Below are 14469 nucleotides of genomic sequence, written 5' to 3' on the forward strand. Positions count from 1 at the left end.
ATCAGGTCTTCTCAGATTACCTGAGGACTTGTTCAGCCACCCAGGGAATGGATGACTACACAATATGAGTGTATGCTGTCAACAGTGTGGACAATTAAGCACCAGAGAGAGAGAAGAACAAAGTACTGGCATAATATCAATATATCATCACTTGATGGATATATTTAGGCTGGAAACCAACAAACTGCCTTATAGGAGAAAAGGGAACAAAAGTTTCAGCTGATTTTAGGGCAGAGCTTAGCATATTCACATAAGACTTCAAATGGCACTTATACTTTCTTTCTAGTCCCATGGCTTTAGGTGAGTGCTTTGCCCTGCACACATATGCAGCATTACCAATCTTGTTAAAGGATGAAGTCATGATGTGTAGGACAACAAACTTGAAATGTAGATTGAATTTTTATTAACCATAATTAAAATTATCAAGATAGGCTAAAGGTAAGATCATCTTCTGAAATGTAATTTGCAATGCTATTTATCGAGGAAGTATTTTTAAATACAGTTCATTTAGCATTTACTTAGCTCTTCATAACAGAGTGACAGCAAACTTCATAAGCAAGGCAAATTCAGAAGCAGCAGCTGTAAACTCTGTGTTCTGTTGTCTCATTATTTTTTTGTTTAAAGAGGCTTTGCAGCTTTCAAATCAACACCACTTTCCCCAGTTTGCGAATGGCCAGTAAGACCTCTGCTCCCATCTCTTCCCCATGGAAGGGCTCAAACCTGAGTATCTCCAGCATAGAAATCCCAATCCAGTGACTGGTGAACTGGTCCAGCTTGTCCAGAGAAACCCCCCAGAATAATTCAAATCCTTGTTCTGTAAGCCAAATCCTTCCATGTTTCTATTCCTCACCCCAGGAATAAAGTGGCTTTGCTAAATTACAGAAAACAAACATGCAACATGCCATGACTGAATGCTGCTGGAAATACTTTGTCCTGCTGTGTGTGTAAACAGAACACAGGAGCAATGCAGTCCCATACACCCAGGCCACTCAAGCCTCCCGTCCCACCCCACAGCATGGCTCTCTTGCAACAAGGTCCCTCATCACACACATTGTGGCACACGGAGCCAGCGATAGAGCATTACATTAAAAAACACAGAGACTTTCACTTGGTGGATCAGCAGAAAAGCTGATGCCCATTTCAGAAACAGAAGTAGTCACGGAGTTGGTATTATTGCAGCAACTAAAATGCTCTGTAGGAAGATAAGCACAGGTTTTAATTGCCTGAGTTGGTGTTACGGCAGGAGCAGGCTGCGATGCTGCTGCAGCAGCACACATGGGTGGGGGCCAGTGCTGCTCTGAGCTCTCCTCTCCAAAAGCAGCAACAAACTGCTCTTGCACATTCTCATAAATAAATTACGTGCCTGGCTGTGCCCTGCCTGCACCTCCCCACACTTTGGGGCTAGCTCCTTGGGGAGCTGGCGGGCAGCTGCCACCACAGGTCCAGAGCAGGCTGAAGGGATGGCAGCGAAAGGAGCCGTGCTCCCAGTCTTGCAATGTTTACAGCACTGACATTGCTTTGAAGAGGAATGAGAATGATATAGCATTGGCTTACTCAGCCAGACAGCAGCAGAAAGCCTTCCTGCTTACCCCAGGCTCTCGGTCAGGGGCTGGAGGAGCAGCCGCACTCCCTGGGACTGCAAGGCTTGGAGGAACTAGGGAGAATTACAGCTCAACCAAAAACCATTCCCTCTCAAATGTTTAATGATTTAATTCTTGTGATGTAAGGTTATCTGCAACTGTCCAAAACTATTTTTCAGTGCCTATAAGCAGATTAACAGCAATCCTGCTTGAAGCTGCACAGGTGTCACCCAGTGCTTGTGCACTGTTTTCAGTGGAGCCTCCCCGTCCCCATTTTTGCTCCCCAGATACTCATTGTGACTGTTCACACCACCCTGCCATGATTCAATAGGGCTCTAAAGCTCAACACAGTGAAAAAACACATTGCAACTACACAGTGACAGCCCTGAGTGCTGCATGGCTGCAGCAGTGCCATCCTGACTTAGCCACTGGTCCTAAATCACTCTAATTCCTTACTGCCCAGAATTGCGCCAGATGACACATCAGAGGCCATGCCAACATGCTCCTCATGATCAGGTATTTGGCAACCTGAATGTTAGCAATTTTCCCCCTTTTTGTGACAGATGTGGCTCCGGGTGCAGGCAGAGTTGCCATGGCAGCCATCCATCTGCGGCCAGCACTGATGGTCCCTGGGGACCACATAGGGTAGGCTCTTCCCCGGGATGCTGCCAGCCCCCACGCTCTGCAAACCCCCCTCTGCCTGCTGCCCATGCATGGTAGGGCTTCTCCATCGATGGTTTCAGTGCACCATGGACAGCAAGGGCAGATGACAAACATCCAGCCGAAATGTCACTTCTATTGACCTGCAGATGTATACGCTGTGTTAAAACTATGGGAATGATGTAGAGAGCCTGCAGCTTCCAGCAGCTTGTCAGGGCGGGTGATGTGCTGAGGAGAAGGTCTTTTGGGAAGGGGTCACCTACTCCAGCAAGTTCACACTAACGAATGCCCTATCTCCTACCATCAACCTCCCCACATCCCCTCCAAGTATCTCAACACAACCCCTCTGGGTTATGTGCAGCCTGGTAACCCATACTTTAAATCTGAGATGAGCACAGGGAATTTAATGAGTTTAACTCCAAGAAGCAGCAGTTAATTGATTAACTGGGTCCTCACCATTCCCTGGGTCACTTCCCCAGCTTCTGCAGCCCACCCTCTCTTCACCCCTTGCACGACAGATCCTCCTGGGCAGGACCCCTCTGTCCCAGTTAGACAGGCACAATCCCTCCTAAAGGTCCACAGTCCCCCCAGAAAGTAACACTTTATCCAACACAGGAATAAGCCTGCCTCTTATTTTTTTATGTTTCAAAAAGGTTGCCACTGTAACTGTTACTGCCTTTTCTTTCTCAACATATTGGATTTGTGATGTACATCTCCACTGTCACCTGCTAAGATATCCTCCATACAGCTCTTTGATCTGAGGAACACTCGGTTGTTCTGTAGACTCATCTTTCAGGCAAGTGGCTGCTGCCGAATGGAGCAGCAGCACCGAAACACCTGTTCATCACAGCAGCAGAAGCGATGACAATACTTCATGTCAGAAGCTTGTTGCGTTTCCGAGAGATCTTTATCTCCACTGAAAGAGTTCCCTGTTTTTTATTTCCGTATCAGCCTCCTGAATGTCGATAAAAAGAATTACTTGGGCATTATCAGAAACCGTTTTATTTCAACAAAGGGACAATGAAAAATAAACAAGCCTTTATCTGTGCAGCAAGACTGATACAGTTCTTGCAAGTCCTAATTCAATCAGATCCTGCAACAACAGCTATTTAACACAACACTACCAGCACAGGTCTCCTCCACAGCCAGGGTGCTTTCCTGTGAATACCTCAAACAGCCTCAGCACTGAGCATGGACCTCACCCCCCAGCACTCTTCAGTGCAAGAAAAGCAGCTTTTGCAAGAATTTGTATCACAAACCCATGAGAAAGGCCCCAAAATTGAGAGCAGAGTTAGCTGTCTGAAAGGGAATTCAGATTATCTAGTCCACCTTTTCCAGGGGTAAGAGAAGCAGCACAGCTGGGTGATGAACACCTTCTCTCCTTGCATGGCTGGGTTACCCACCAAGGCAGACCAAGGTTCTCCTCCTGACTTTGGGCATCTGAAGGTGATACAGCATGTACAGCATCCTCTGCTCTTTCATGATGATGGGGATTGATGAAAGTGCCTCTCTTAATCCAAAGAGTTTTCTACAGAGCTTTTCTTTTTGGAAGTCTGGCCTGCTCTGGATGGGACAATCATTTTAAAAAAGCCATTATTTTATTATCACTTGTACATGCCAAGAGTTTTTTGCACCAGAGCTGAAGAAAAAACAAACACAACAAATCGTCTTCAGATCATGCTAACTCTAAACCCAAGCAGCATAAAGGCACTGAGCAAAGCCCAGCTCAAGGGAGGGCTTCTGTTGCTATTGAGGACTTTGGCACACAGTTGGTGGGGTTTTTCTTCCCCCAGGCACTCCAGCAGCACCAGGGGAAATGTTGTGGGTTGTTTTTCTTTTTTTTTAAACTTTCTTTTCTTTTTTCTTTTTTTTTTTTTTTAACAGATTATAAACCAGCTAAAGCCAAATGGAATTTCACAGGATGAAAAGGCATTTCTCAGCTTGACAGCTTTCTCCTCACTGAATCCCAGCCCAGCTGAAAAGAACATGTGTTTTAAGAGTTCCCACCAAAAATAACCCCAACACCCAAGTAAGAAGAGTCCCTGGAGTCCAAGACCCCAAGTCTTCCAATAATTCAGTGTAGCAGAAAGTCCTGGTAGCAAAGTGGTGCAGAAGCCCATCAGCTCCATTTCTGTCCCAGGAGTGTTCACCAAACCCCCCCAGCTGCCACTGTCCCTGATGCTCTGGCATGCGGATGCAGGGGAAAACTCCTGAAGCCATTGGACCTTTTGCTAGAATAAAGCCTAGAATACCCAGAAATTCCAGGGAGGAGCATGCTTCTGCTCTTCAGTGTCTCCATGGTCTCGTGGATGAACCACAGATATTTGCTACCCCTGAAAAATTAAGACTCTAGCAATCTTGTTCAGATACATAAAACTTTGGAAACCATCTGTGGATAGGTCAGAACTGACTGGATTTAAAAGACTGTAAGAAAAAAAAAACTCCATTTAGACTACAGGACAACATCCAGGTTATTATATTTAAGATAACTCAAACACAGCTTTCTCTTCAATGCTGTACTAAGAAAAGCAGGATCTCAGACTGCTGGTCAGACACCTATGGGGGCTGCAGGCTGTTGCTCCGCAGACTCAGATCAGCACAGTGGAACTCAGAACACAGCACAGTAACTTTAAGTAATTTTCCATCCCCTTACAGCAGTGCCCAGAGCCCTAACCTGTGGTGCCTGTCACCCTGCCCAGCCCCAGTGAGCACCAGCCAGCTGCCCACAAGGAGGTGGGCTCCAATGCTCCAACAACAACCGACAAGCCACTGACAAGGGGAGAAGTGGGAGGAAGCACCCAAGGATTTATGGACAAGCAAAGCAGCTTGCAGCCCTTCAGCAACATGAGGCATCCTCACTGAAGTAACTGGACAGCCCCAGACCTTCCTGCTCAACCTCTGCCATCCCTCTCTTCTTTATTTGTATGCACTGGGTCCAGGAAAGATTAAGCATGAGAAGCAGTGCTGAGAGTTAGCACGAACCATACGTGCCCACTACCCTCCTTCCAGCCTCCATCTTCCCAGCAATGCTCCCTGCTCCCTCCAACTGCTTTTGGGGTTTTTTTTTTGATCCATTTATTTTCACAGGATGGAATAACTCTCAGTTAAAAATTGTAACAAAGATGTCAGTGACAATTCAGAATAGAAATGGTTTTATCATCAGTTTGCAAAGATTTCATGGCATTTTGCAGTGCAGGAAGAGCCTTTTCAAAGCCATGGCTCTGAAAAAGACATGCAAAATAAGATCTTTTTGTGCAATATGGGTGGCAGTAAGAGGACAACATGGAGTAAATAATTCGTATCAAAAAACGGTTGTTTTAAAGAAAAGAAAGCAACTTACCCAGAGCTGATCATCCATTCCTGGTGGGTTCTTCTTAATAAAAGCACCATAATACGTAGCAATATTTCGGTGGTGAGAATACTTCTTCAGCATGTTAATTTCTTGTTTGATCTCTTCCTCTTCATCCTGGGATGAGGCGAAAAGAAAAACCAGAGGCTCTAAAAGGCTGCACTTCACAGACTCCCAGTTCTCTTTGTACGATGGTGAACTTCCAAGCCCCCTATTTCTGACCAAACTCTCCAAAATTTCCTTGAACCACTTTTTACAGCCACTTTTTGCAGCCAAACCCTGAGAGCCTGAGGTCTGGACTGAAGACTAATGGGCTGCTCCTTGAGTGAAAAGCTAAGGAGAAAACACACACTTTGAAGCATCTGCTGCATTTCTGAGCACTGAACTGGACAGATCTTCAGGCAGTGTGGAAATCAGGTAGTTTCCCAATGGTTCAGGTCCTGCATTTCCTCCAGAGCAGGATCCCAAAGGTGCTGGCAGAGCTTAAGGGGGAAGCAGACCTCTCACATGAGTTAATGACCAACCATCCCTGTGTGTTGCTTCAAACCCTGCGGCATAGGCCAGAGCAGAGTGCCCTGGGAAGCTCCTGAGCAGCTGAATGTCTACAACTGTAAGTACACACCAGGAGGAGCCGGCCAAGCAAAGCGAGGTCTGGCCAGGAACTGAGCCCTCACATGGAGACACGCTCTCCATTCAGAGGTGCACCAGTGCCAGACTTGCATGTTTACAGTAGGTTAGACATTCCTCCATCTTTTTAAACTAATTCCTTTATGGTTCATACCACAACTTGCATCAGTCTTGTGTTGCTCGTAAGCTCAACCATACTTGTGTTACCCAAGTAATGCATCAGATACACACTCCCGAATCCATCAGAGGCCCAAGAAGATGGCTTTCTAGAAACCACTGGATGGCATAAGTGCTCTGCATTATGTATATCTTGGCCATCCAATACCCTGCTCCTGCCCACCCTGGAAGCAGCACAAGACGTCTGGGGACACCAGGTGCTGTTGGTGGCACCATGTGGGGAGGAGGATGCTGTTGCCTGTGCACAAACTCTTCACCAGACTAACCTGGCCCTGGTGACAAGCATTATTCTTTTGGGTTGCCACAGCCTCTCTCTGTCCCATCTGCAACACAGCAGTAGCTGAAGCAGCCAAGGCAGAAGAACTGCACTGATACCTGTTTTGATGTCCTAGCTCTTCGCTTTCATGACCATCAAACATGCTCTGGTTTTATTTTAAGCTGACTGAAGTCCAGCCCACTTTAATTTTGCAAGCTGTGGAGCAGCAGTTAGTGCCTTGATGTCGATAACCTTTATCATAAAAGGACCAGAAGGACTGTTACTTCTTTATTACCTTTGTGTCCCTCACCTGCTTCATCCAGACTTAAGCTTTACAAACAGACAAAGGACAAGACACCCTGGCAAACAGCAGTGCTCCCTGACAGGGTGTCATGCAACACAGACAGACATACAGCTTTCTTCCCAAACTACCACAGAAAGTAGTTTGATGACTACAGTCTTCCGGAGAGAATTCAGGAAAGAACAGTGAAGATGAGGACAGGAGGAACAAACAGAAGTAGTAGCTAGGTGGAGCTTGTATAAACAAACTCCACTTTTATCTTTGACAGAAACATGAGAGTGTAAGCACCAAAGAGGATGAGGAACAGGTCCAAACATTGCAAGGAAAACCTGGGAATTATTCTAGAAGGCCTTTAGCACCTCTTTCCTTCAACCAGTCAACACAACTTTGCTTGCTTTCATTTGCCCAGGAAACCAGGGAATAGAACAATTTATCAGGCCCCATGCCCTCTGCAACAAAAAAAACAGGTGGATGCTCAACAACACTGGGAGCAAGGAGGGGTGGTCAGCACAAAACCTCACCAGCTCCCCAAGTACCACTGGCCAGCTCTTCAGTCATCCCCCACCTCATTCCTGGCTCTCTAGGAAAAATGGAGATAAGGCACAGGGACACTTAATCTAAGGCTTTATCTTGAATCCTTCTTCAGGCTGAAGTATTCACAACGAGGAAATAAAACCTCCAAAGCATCAGAGCTGTGGATGGCACCCAAGGACACATCTGTACAGCCAGGCTTTGGGGTCTCCAGTTCAACCTCCTGCTCCAAGCAGGACTACTGCCAGCAATCACCACCAGTAAATCCAGCGAGGGAGGGAAGAAAAAGGAATTATCATAGCGAACTGCTGTACTACTCCAACCCCAAAACTGACAAAACCCACAGAAAAGGTTTTGTTGCCACACTTTGCCTCCACCAACCAATTCCGTTACATCCGTTGCTGGAAGTTGGTCATGCAGCATACAGCAGGACCAGCCCCTGGAAAATGAATCCAAATTCTTAATTCAGAGATAGTGGCTGCCCTAAACAATCATGTGCTGTAATTTGAGGGCCTCTATGCTGTAATCTTCCCTAACAGATAATTAGCGAGAGTACAGATGAGTTAAACAAGGCACGATTGTCAGGAGCCTTCGGGGGCTTAGTGCAAGGCATGTAGCTGGAATGAGACACTGGCTTGGGAGCTCACTAAAAACATGGGGGCTTCACATTCCGAAAACTTCCTCCATGAAACTGCAGATGGCTATGGCTGCGATAACCACACTAATTCTATTCTCTGCAGGATTCCAAGACACATTGTCTGCCCATTCCATTAGAGCCTGCTTCTCATGAGAACTAGATAAATGGCACTTGCAACTATTGCAAGTAAACAGAAACAGATCTCATTCACATTTACAGATTTATTTCAGCACATCTTGTCACCTATTAGCACGAAAAAGAACCTCAAGGTCCTATAGATATTAACACCAAACACAACATCTAGAGTATTTCAAAACACACTCTTGAGGACAGGTGACTGCCTTCACAGCACGGCAATTCTGCATATGCTGAACATCCTGAAAGCCAATTAAAAGACATCATTAATTGGGAAAAATACAGTGGGTAGATGTGATTGAGCCCTAAATTTTGAAATGTGTTATATTCCAGTAAAAAAAAAAAAACAAAACAGCAAAAGAACAGAGAAAGAAAAACCCCACATAACAAAACATATTCTTACTCCCAGATTTTAATGGCATCATTTATGTAGGCAGAAACTTTGGGATGCATAATACTGCACTTACAATTATGCATGAAAAACCACTTTCGTGTCACTCTCTTACATGCATCTGTTTAGGTTTTTAGGGATCACAGCAATTCCACTCTTTTATGGTTTTTGTTTTGTGGGCACTGGGAAATGGTGAAACTATTCTTTCCTCTAAATCCTGTTACACATTTAGTAACTTGTAAAATCTTGGGTGCCTTATTCTGATACAAGTTTTAAAAGAGCCACATTTCTGAGACCAGAATAGTGTATTTTTTCCTCTTTATCAGTAGGATGCACAGGGGTAATTTAACTTGCCTGGTAAAGTTATTCATAACAATGCTTGCACGTAATTTTGGTGAACAAAAGCTTTTCAGAGAAAAACACGGATTTGAAGAAACTGAAATGTGTTATGAATATGTGATCATGTTCCTACAATTTTCTTCAGATTTTATTAATACATTCAAAAGAGCCACTGCTGGAACTTGATGCTGCTTTGTTTCAGCATAAAATTACTTAATCTCCCAAACTCTTCCAGATTTATTTTTCTCTCACACATTTATTAAAACCAAAACCTCTTAATGGCACATTTCACACTAAGGCACAAGGGATTCGCATCCCAGGAACACAAGCCTTCCACCAACACTCACATTATCACAACCCCATCCCCTTTCCCCTCTTTTCTATAATTTAAGGATGCAAGAGGATACATTACCCCGGTGACGTCCATAACCTTAATAGCAGCAAGCTGGCCTGTTTTAACATGACGACCCTGCAAAAGAAAAAGGAGAAGTTAGTTTCCGCTTGTTGCCAATGTTTTACTCACAGTGAACAATATCCTTAAACAATCTCCTGGTCCTGGCAGCATCTGCAGCTTGGGGGTTTTTTCTTTTTCAAGAGCATCTTCACAGCAGCCATGATGGGAAAGCGATTCCCTCCTGCCATTACAATTAATTAATAAAGGGCCTTTAATGCTGTATTTTCCTGGCAAACAAGTGCTGGAAATATCCTTTAATGCTCAGCCATGCAAAACAATAAAACCAAAAAACCTCCAAAAAGCAAAACCACAAACAAACAAAAACAGCTCTGGGGTTCTCCTGAGCACAGAGCATGACTCGGCTGAAAGTGGTCTGCTGGAGCTGTGATGATGGAAATGTGCTGTCTGGGGTACCCCACATGGCACTGGCTCTAGGCCTCTTATGTGTGAGCTCCAGCTCTCACAGACCTTGGACCCACAGGGATCCTAGCCTTCGGGGCATCATTATACACTCTGTCCACAAATTTAGTTATTGTGTAAAAGCCTTGGTTAGCAAGCTAGAGAGGTTTTTAAAACCAGATTTACTTCTTGGATGTGGAAGTGACTCCATCTTCAGTGCTGGCATAAGCAGGGAGCATGCGTCTAGAGGAGATGCTCAAGAGCCAGCATGGAAAGAGAAGCACATACGGCCTCCTTGGTTTTTGGCACCCAAAAAATGAGCAAGTCCCTGCAATGAACTGCTTGTTGCATAGTGATCAACTATTATCGATCCTAATGGAAAAAATGCCTGGAAGTGATGGGGAAAACTATGAAAGAGCCCAAACTGTTGATGGGGTGTTAAAACCAACAAAACTGCTACCAAGGAAGCCAATTCCCAGCCTTTGCTCCTCTCCAAAGAAACAGATCACCCAACATCATATCAAAATTACTCATATCAAATCATTCCCCCCCCTTCCTCCATTTGTGCAGGGCACATACTCTGCTTACAAAAAGGACAGAGTCAGAGGAAAAGAAGCTGACTTCTCTAGTAAAACCAGTGAACACTGATTCCAGCAGGAGAAGTGAGAGGCAAAGGGAAGCATCCCTATTTCCCAGTCACTTCTTACTACAGGAGCAGCCCAAGGCTTTATCACATGAGATATGGCATGGAGGACACAGAGGAATGGCAGCTCCTGCCCTGCAGCATTGGTAATTAATGCACCAAGGACACAATGAGGAGCAGAGGCTGACTGGGGTCAAACTGCAGCATAGCAGAAAGTGAGAAAAATATGAGCTTTTCCCTAAATTGAAGGTTCCTCCACCCTTTCCACCATTGTGCTCAAAACAGATATTTGCAGTGAAAGCATCATACATAGTTGAGAAAAGTCAGTTGATTTTCACCCTACTGTAGACTTTCCTGGTTTTGCAGGAGAAATACTGAGAACTGAAAGTGACAGATGCAATGCAGCAATAAACCCTTTCAACAGCATCAGCCTCCAACCACCTCGTGCATGCTGGTCATGCAGAAGCAAGTGCCTGTGCCCAAAGGTTGGAAGCAAGACCAGAAGCATCTGTGTCCCTGCTGTCTCTCAAAGTATCCAGATGGACTGGGCAGTGGAGCCATTTCTACCCAAGCCAACCAAGGCAAATTGAAACTGCTAATTAATGAGTGGCAAGTGCTACACTGTCCAGTGTGAATATGGCACTGCTGTAAGGAGGCTACAAACGCAGACTGGGGTATCAAGACCAAGAAAAGTACCATAGAGCCCTTGTTGCAAAGCTTTTCTCTCCTGTATGTCCTCCATCCATCAAAACTTGTTGGCTTTTCTCTTTCAACTATCAGCAGAAGTCTTCACTAGAAAACCACACAATGACTGAGCCCAAATCCTGCATCTGAGTTATCTCTGTTCCCCCAGCAGAGATGTGGGTCAAAACTGCAGATGCCTTCACTGGAGTCTGGAGATTGGGAGCTTACCCTGGAGATGCTGGAGAGGATGCAGCTGCCTCTAGGCAAAGCCTTCAGGAGGATGGGACCCTTCCAGGGTTAGGCAATCACTTCTGAGCCTTCAGACCACACAGCCACCACCATTTGCAGTGACAAGAGAGAAGGAAGACGGAGGGGAGCAGCAATCACCACAGCCATCCTTGCTCCCTGAACCCTCCTCGCCTCCTGTCTTGCCCCCTGTCTGCCTGCAGAAAATGAGCTGATCTGCTCTTTAGCAATCTGTAACATTTTGTCTTCTCGCCTTCTTTGTCTCCTGGCATTGTTGAATTCTTCCGCTTGTGGTGGTGGGTGAGCTGCTTCCAGCTGCTTGTATATGAGAGCAAGATATGCAAGAGGACTGGCATTCTCCCAAAGCCCAGCCTGCCACAAAACACCACCATCCCACCACCAGGCCCATCTTGCCTCAGGGCTCAAACTCCTGCATGGCTTCACCCTCGCTTTGGACATAAGCATATTTTACCCACCTCTCTCTCTCTCCAGTCAACACAGGGCAGCACTTACACCACCCCATGTTGGCTGTTCACAGTAAGCACAGCAAGGTTTGAAGGACCACTGCCAGCATCACCTGGAGTACAGCTCCTGGAGGTCTCAAATACACAAGCATCTTCCAGTATCTCCCTGCTTCTTTCCCTAAAAGCAGGTTCTGGCTACAAGATGTTCTGGCTGAACTGCTTGATCGGCTTCATCTTCATAAATTCAGCACTGTTACAGACACCATGATGGCTGCAATGGTGTAAAACAAACAGGAGGAAAACAGGGCTACTAAATCATGTTTTTCCCCTCTCCAGATTTGCTGCCAAGGTTCACTTGGGTATAAACCCACATTTCAGCCTCAAGATTATGCAAGCATGAACTTCAAAGCTGCCACAGTTTTTAATTAAACATCCATCTGAGCATAAATTCATGCTCCTAATTACTCTCAAACTGTTACATCAGCTATCACTAACTTGATAATGTAAGTATTAAGACTAATTTCTGCAAATGAAGCAGACACCACAAGTCCTTTTCTTCAAAAGCTGTGGTCCTCACGCTCCATAAAGTGTAATGGACTGACACATAATGGGAAAATTGCTTAAATACCTTTAAATATCAGCTGATACATTCAGGCATGTTATTTACTAAATAAATAAACTGCAGCCTAGATATGAGCCTTTGTACATAAAACCTACATATCCTGGCCCAAAATTCAAGTCCACACTTCAAAGAAAGAAAGGTGATTAATTGTTGCTCTTTAAAAGTTTGCTTGTACAAGCATGGATTTCGCCTTTAAGCAAACAGTGCAATTTCTGTACCCAGAAATGTATCTCACCATATTGACCTCTGCTGTCTCCTCCTATTTCAACAAAACACATGACCCATCACCTGCTGCAAACAGTGGCACATAAACAGAATTGTCACTCTTTTGAGAAGAGCTCCAGTCTCCTTCAGCTGGGCAGAGCATCGTCTCCTGAACCACCCAGCCAGGGCACCCAGCCTCCAAGCCCCCATATATATATAATGCCCATAGCAGGCATTATATTATATCCTGCTGCATATCTGATACTCTAAAGCAAAACACTTCTGATACAGCCATTTTGCATGCCCTTAGTCATGTAACATGTAAGTGTTAAAACAAGTGGGGTGCTCTTGCAAGGCACTGCAGAAATTTCAAGACCAACAGCCTTGCTGGAACCAGGCCACAATGCTGAGAAATTTAATCGCTGAGAAATATAACCCGAGGAACAGCCCATTTCATACAGAAACCTCTGTACACTGAGACAACTGACAAAATATCTCATGAAAGTCTGAATATTACCACTTGGGCAGGACAGAAGCCTGCCAACTCATTTTATTCCATTACATTTTTGTTGTAGTTAAAATATAAAGCTGATGCCAGCAACCCAACAACTACCTTTTCCAGTGGCCAGCTCCTGCTTCTAAACTGTGACATCAGACAGCACATCCTCAACACCATCAACACACATCATCTTTATACAATAGGAATGGCATGGAACATGGCAATTTTCCAGGTGAGAAGCCACCAGTTCATTTTTCTATGTTAATGTATCATTTTTCATAAGTGCTCACTATGACAAACTCTTTGCCAAGCCATGCTTCTGCAGATGCACCATCAAAGTATTCACTCATGAGTCTCATCTCCTCCAGACTGTTTCTGCATCCAAGACCTTCTGCAGCAGAGCTCCCCTAGAACAGGCCAGAACTTCATGCAGGTCCCTGGTCCAGGTCCCGTCAGTTCCTTATTTTTTGGTTGTTCCAGGCAAGCCAGGGGATCAGTCCAAGATTTTTAGCACGAAGGCACTTTATCACTAATGCACGGAAAACTGCATCCAATTTCTCCTGGGAGAAGGAACTTTGCCTTCCAACAGAGATATTGTGCATCTAAACTGCCACCCTGCAGTAAATTAGACCATTTTATAGCACCTGGTGTGATTTGTTCTCAGCTTTTACCAAATATAGGCACATTTCTGTACTTCATTTCCACTGAAAACAATCTTCAGGGTGCAAACATCCCCCCAACTAGTTTAAGGGACTAAAATAATTATTGATAGGGAAAAAAAATGGCTTATCCTAGTGTGAAAATTCAGACATCTCCAAAAGAAGCTGTTTTATAAATTATGTACTCCAGCTTTGCACTTGGTTTACACATCCCTTCAAACATCTGAAATGAATCCATGTCTCTGAGAAGGTAATTAAAATATCAGATACTCTAAATATCAGGTCAGTATAAGAAAAAGTGAGTCATGTAACAGGATGGGGAAAATGTTTATTTTAACAGAAAGTAAAGTATCTGTTTGATTAAAACAGAGCAATCATGAGCCAAACCTTATTGTTCCTGCCTATGCTTAACCCCAGCCACTAGAGCAGGGGGATTTCAAGCCAGTGGGGACTTGTGACAGTCCTGCAAATTAGGGGCTAGGTCCTCAATCTGGCCAGGGATTCGACCCCATCTCACTGCCTTTCAGCCAAACATTGCAGTAAAACCCCTGCCCTTTGCAGTGGGAACCTGTGTTACCCTTTTGAGAGAAATGGCATGACCATGACAGCAGT

General features: G+C 44.9%; 1 protein-coding gene across 5 annotated transcripts in view; it reads right to left on the bottom strand.

Annotated features, from left to right (window-relative positions):
- The window catches only part of TNIK (TRAF2 and NCK interacting kinase), a 161369-nt gene that overhangs the window by 68487 nt on the left and 78413 nt on the right, over window positions 1-14469 (bottom strand). For all 5 annotated transcript variants that reach the window (XM_031047057.2, XM_031047058.2, XM_031047056.2 and 2 more), the window contains exons 3-4: window positions 9396-9452; window positions 5581-5706 (exon numbers count right to left, since the gene is read on the bottom strand). In XM_031047057.2, the coding sequence (XP_030902917.1) occupies window positions 5581-5706; window positions 9396-9452 (183 nt within the window). The remainder of the gene's footprint in view (window positions 1-5580; window positions 5707-9395; window positions 9453-14469) is intronic.

Source organism: Melopsittacus undulatus, chromosome 6, assembly GCF_012275295.1.
Source record: "Melopsittacus undulatus isolate bMelUnd1 chromosome 6, bMelUnd1.mat.Z, whole genome shotgun sequence".
In the NCBI taxonomy this organism is placed as follows: domain Eukaryota; kingdom Metazoa; phylum Chordata; class Aves; order Psittaciformes; family Psittaculidae; genus Melopsittacus; species Melopsittacus undulatus.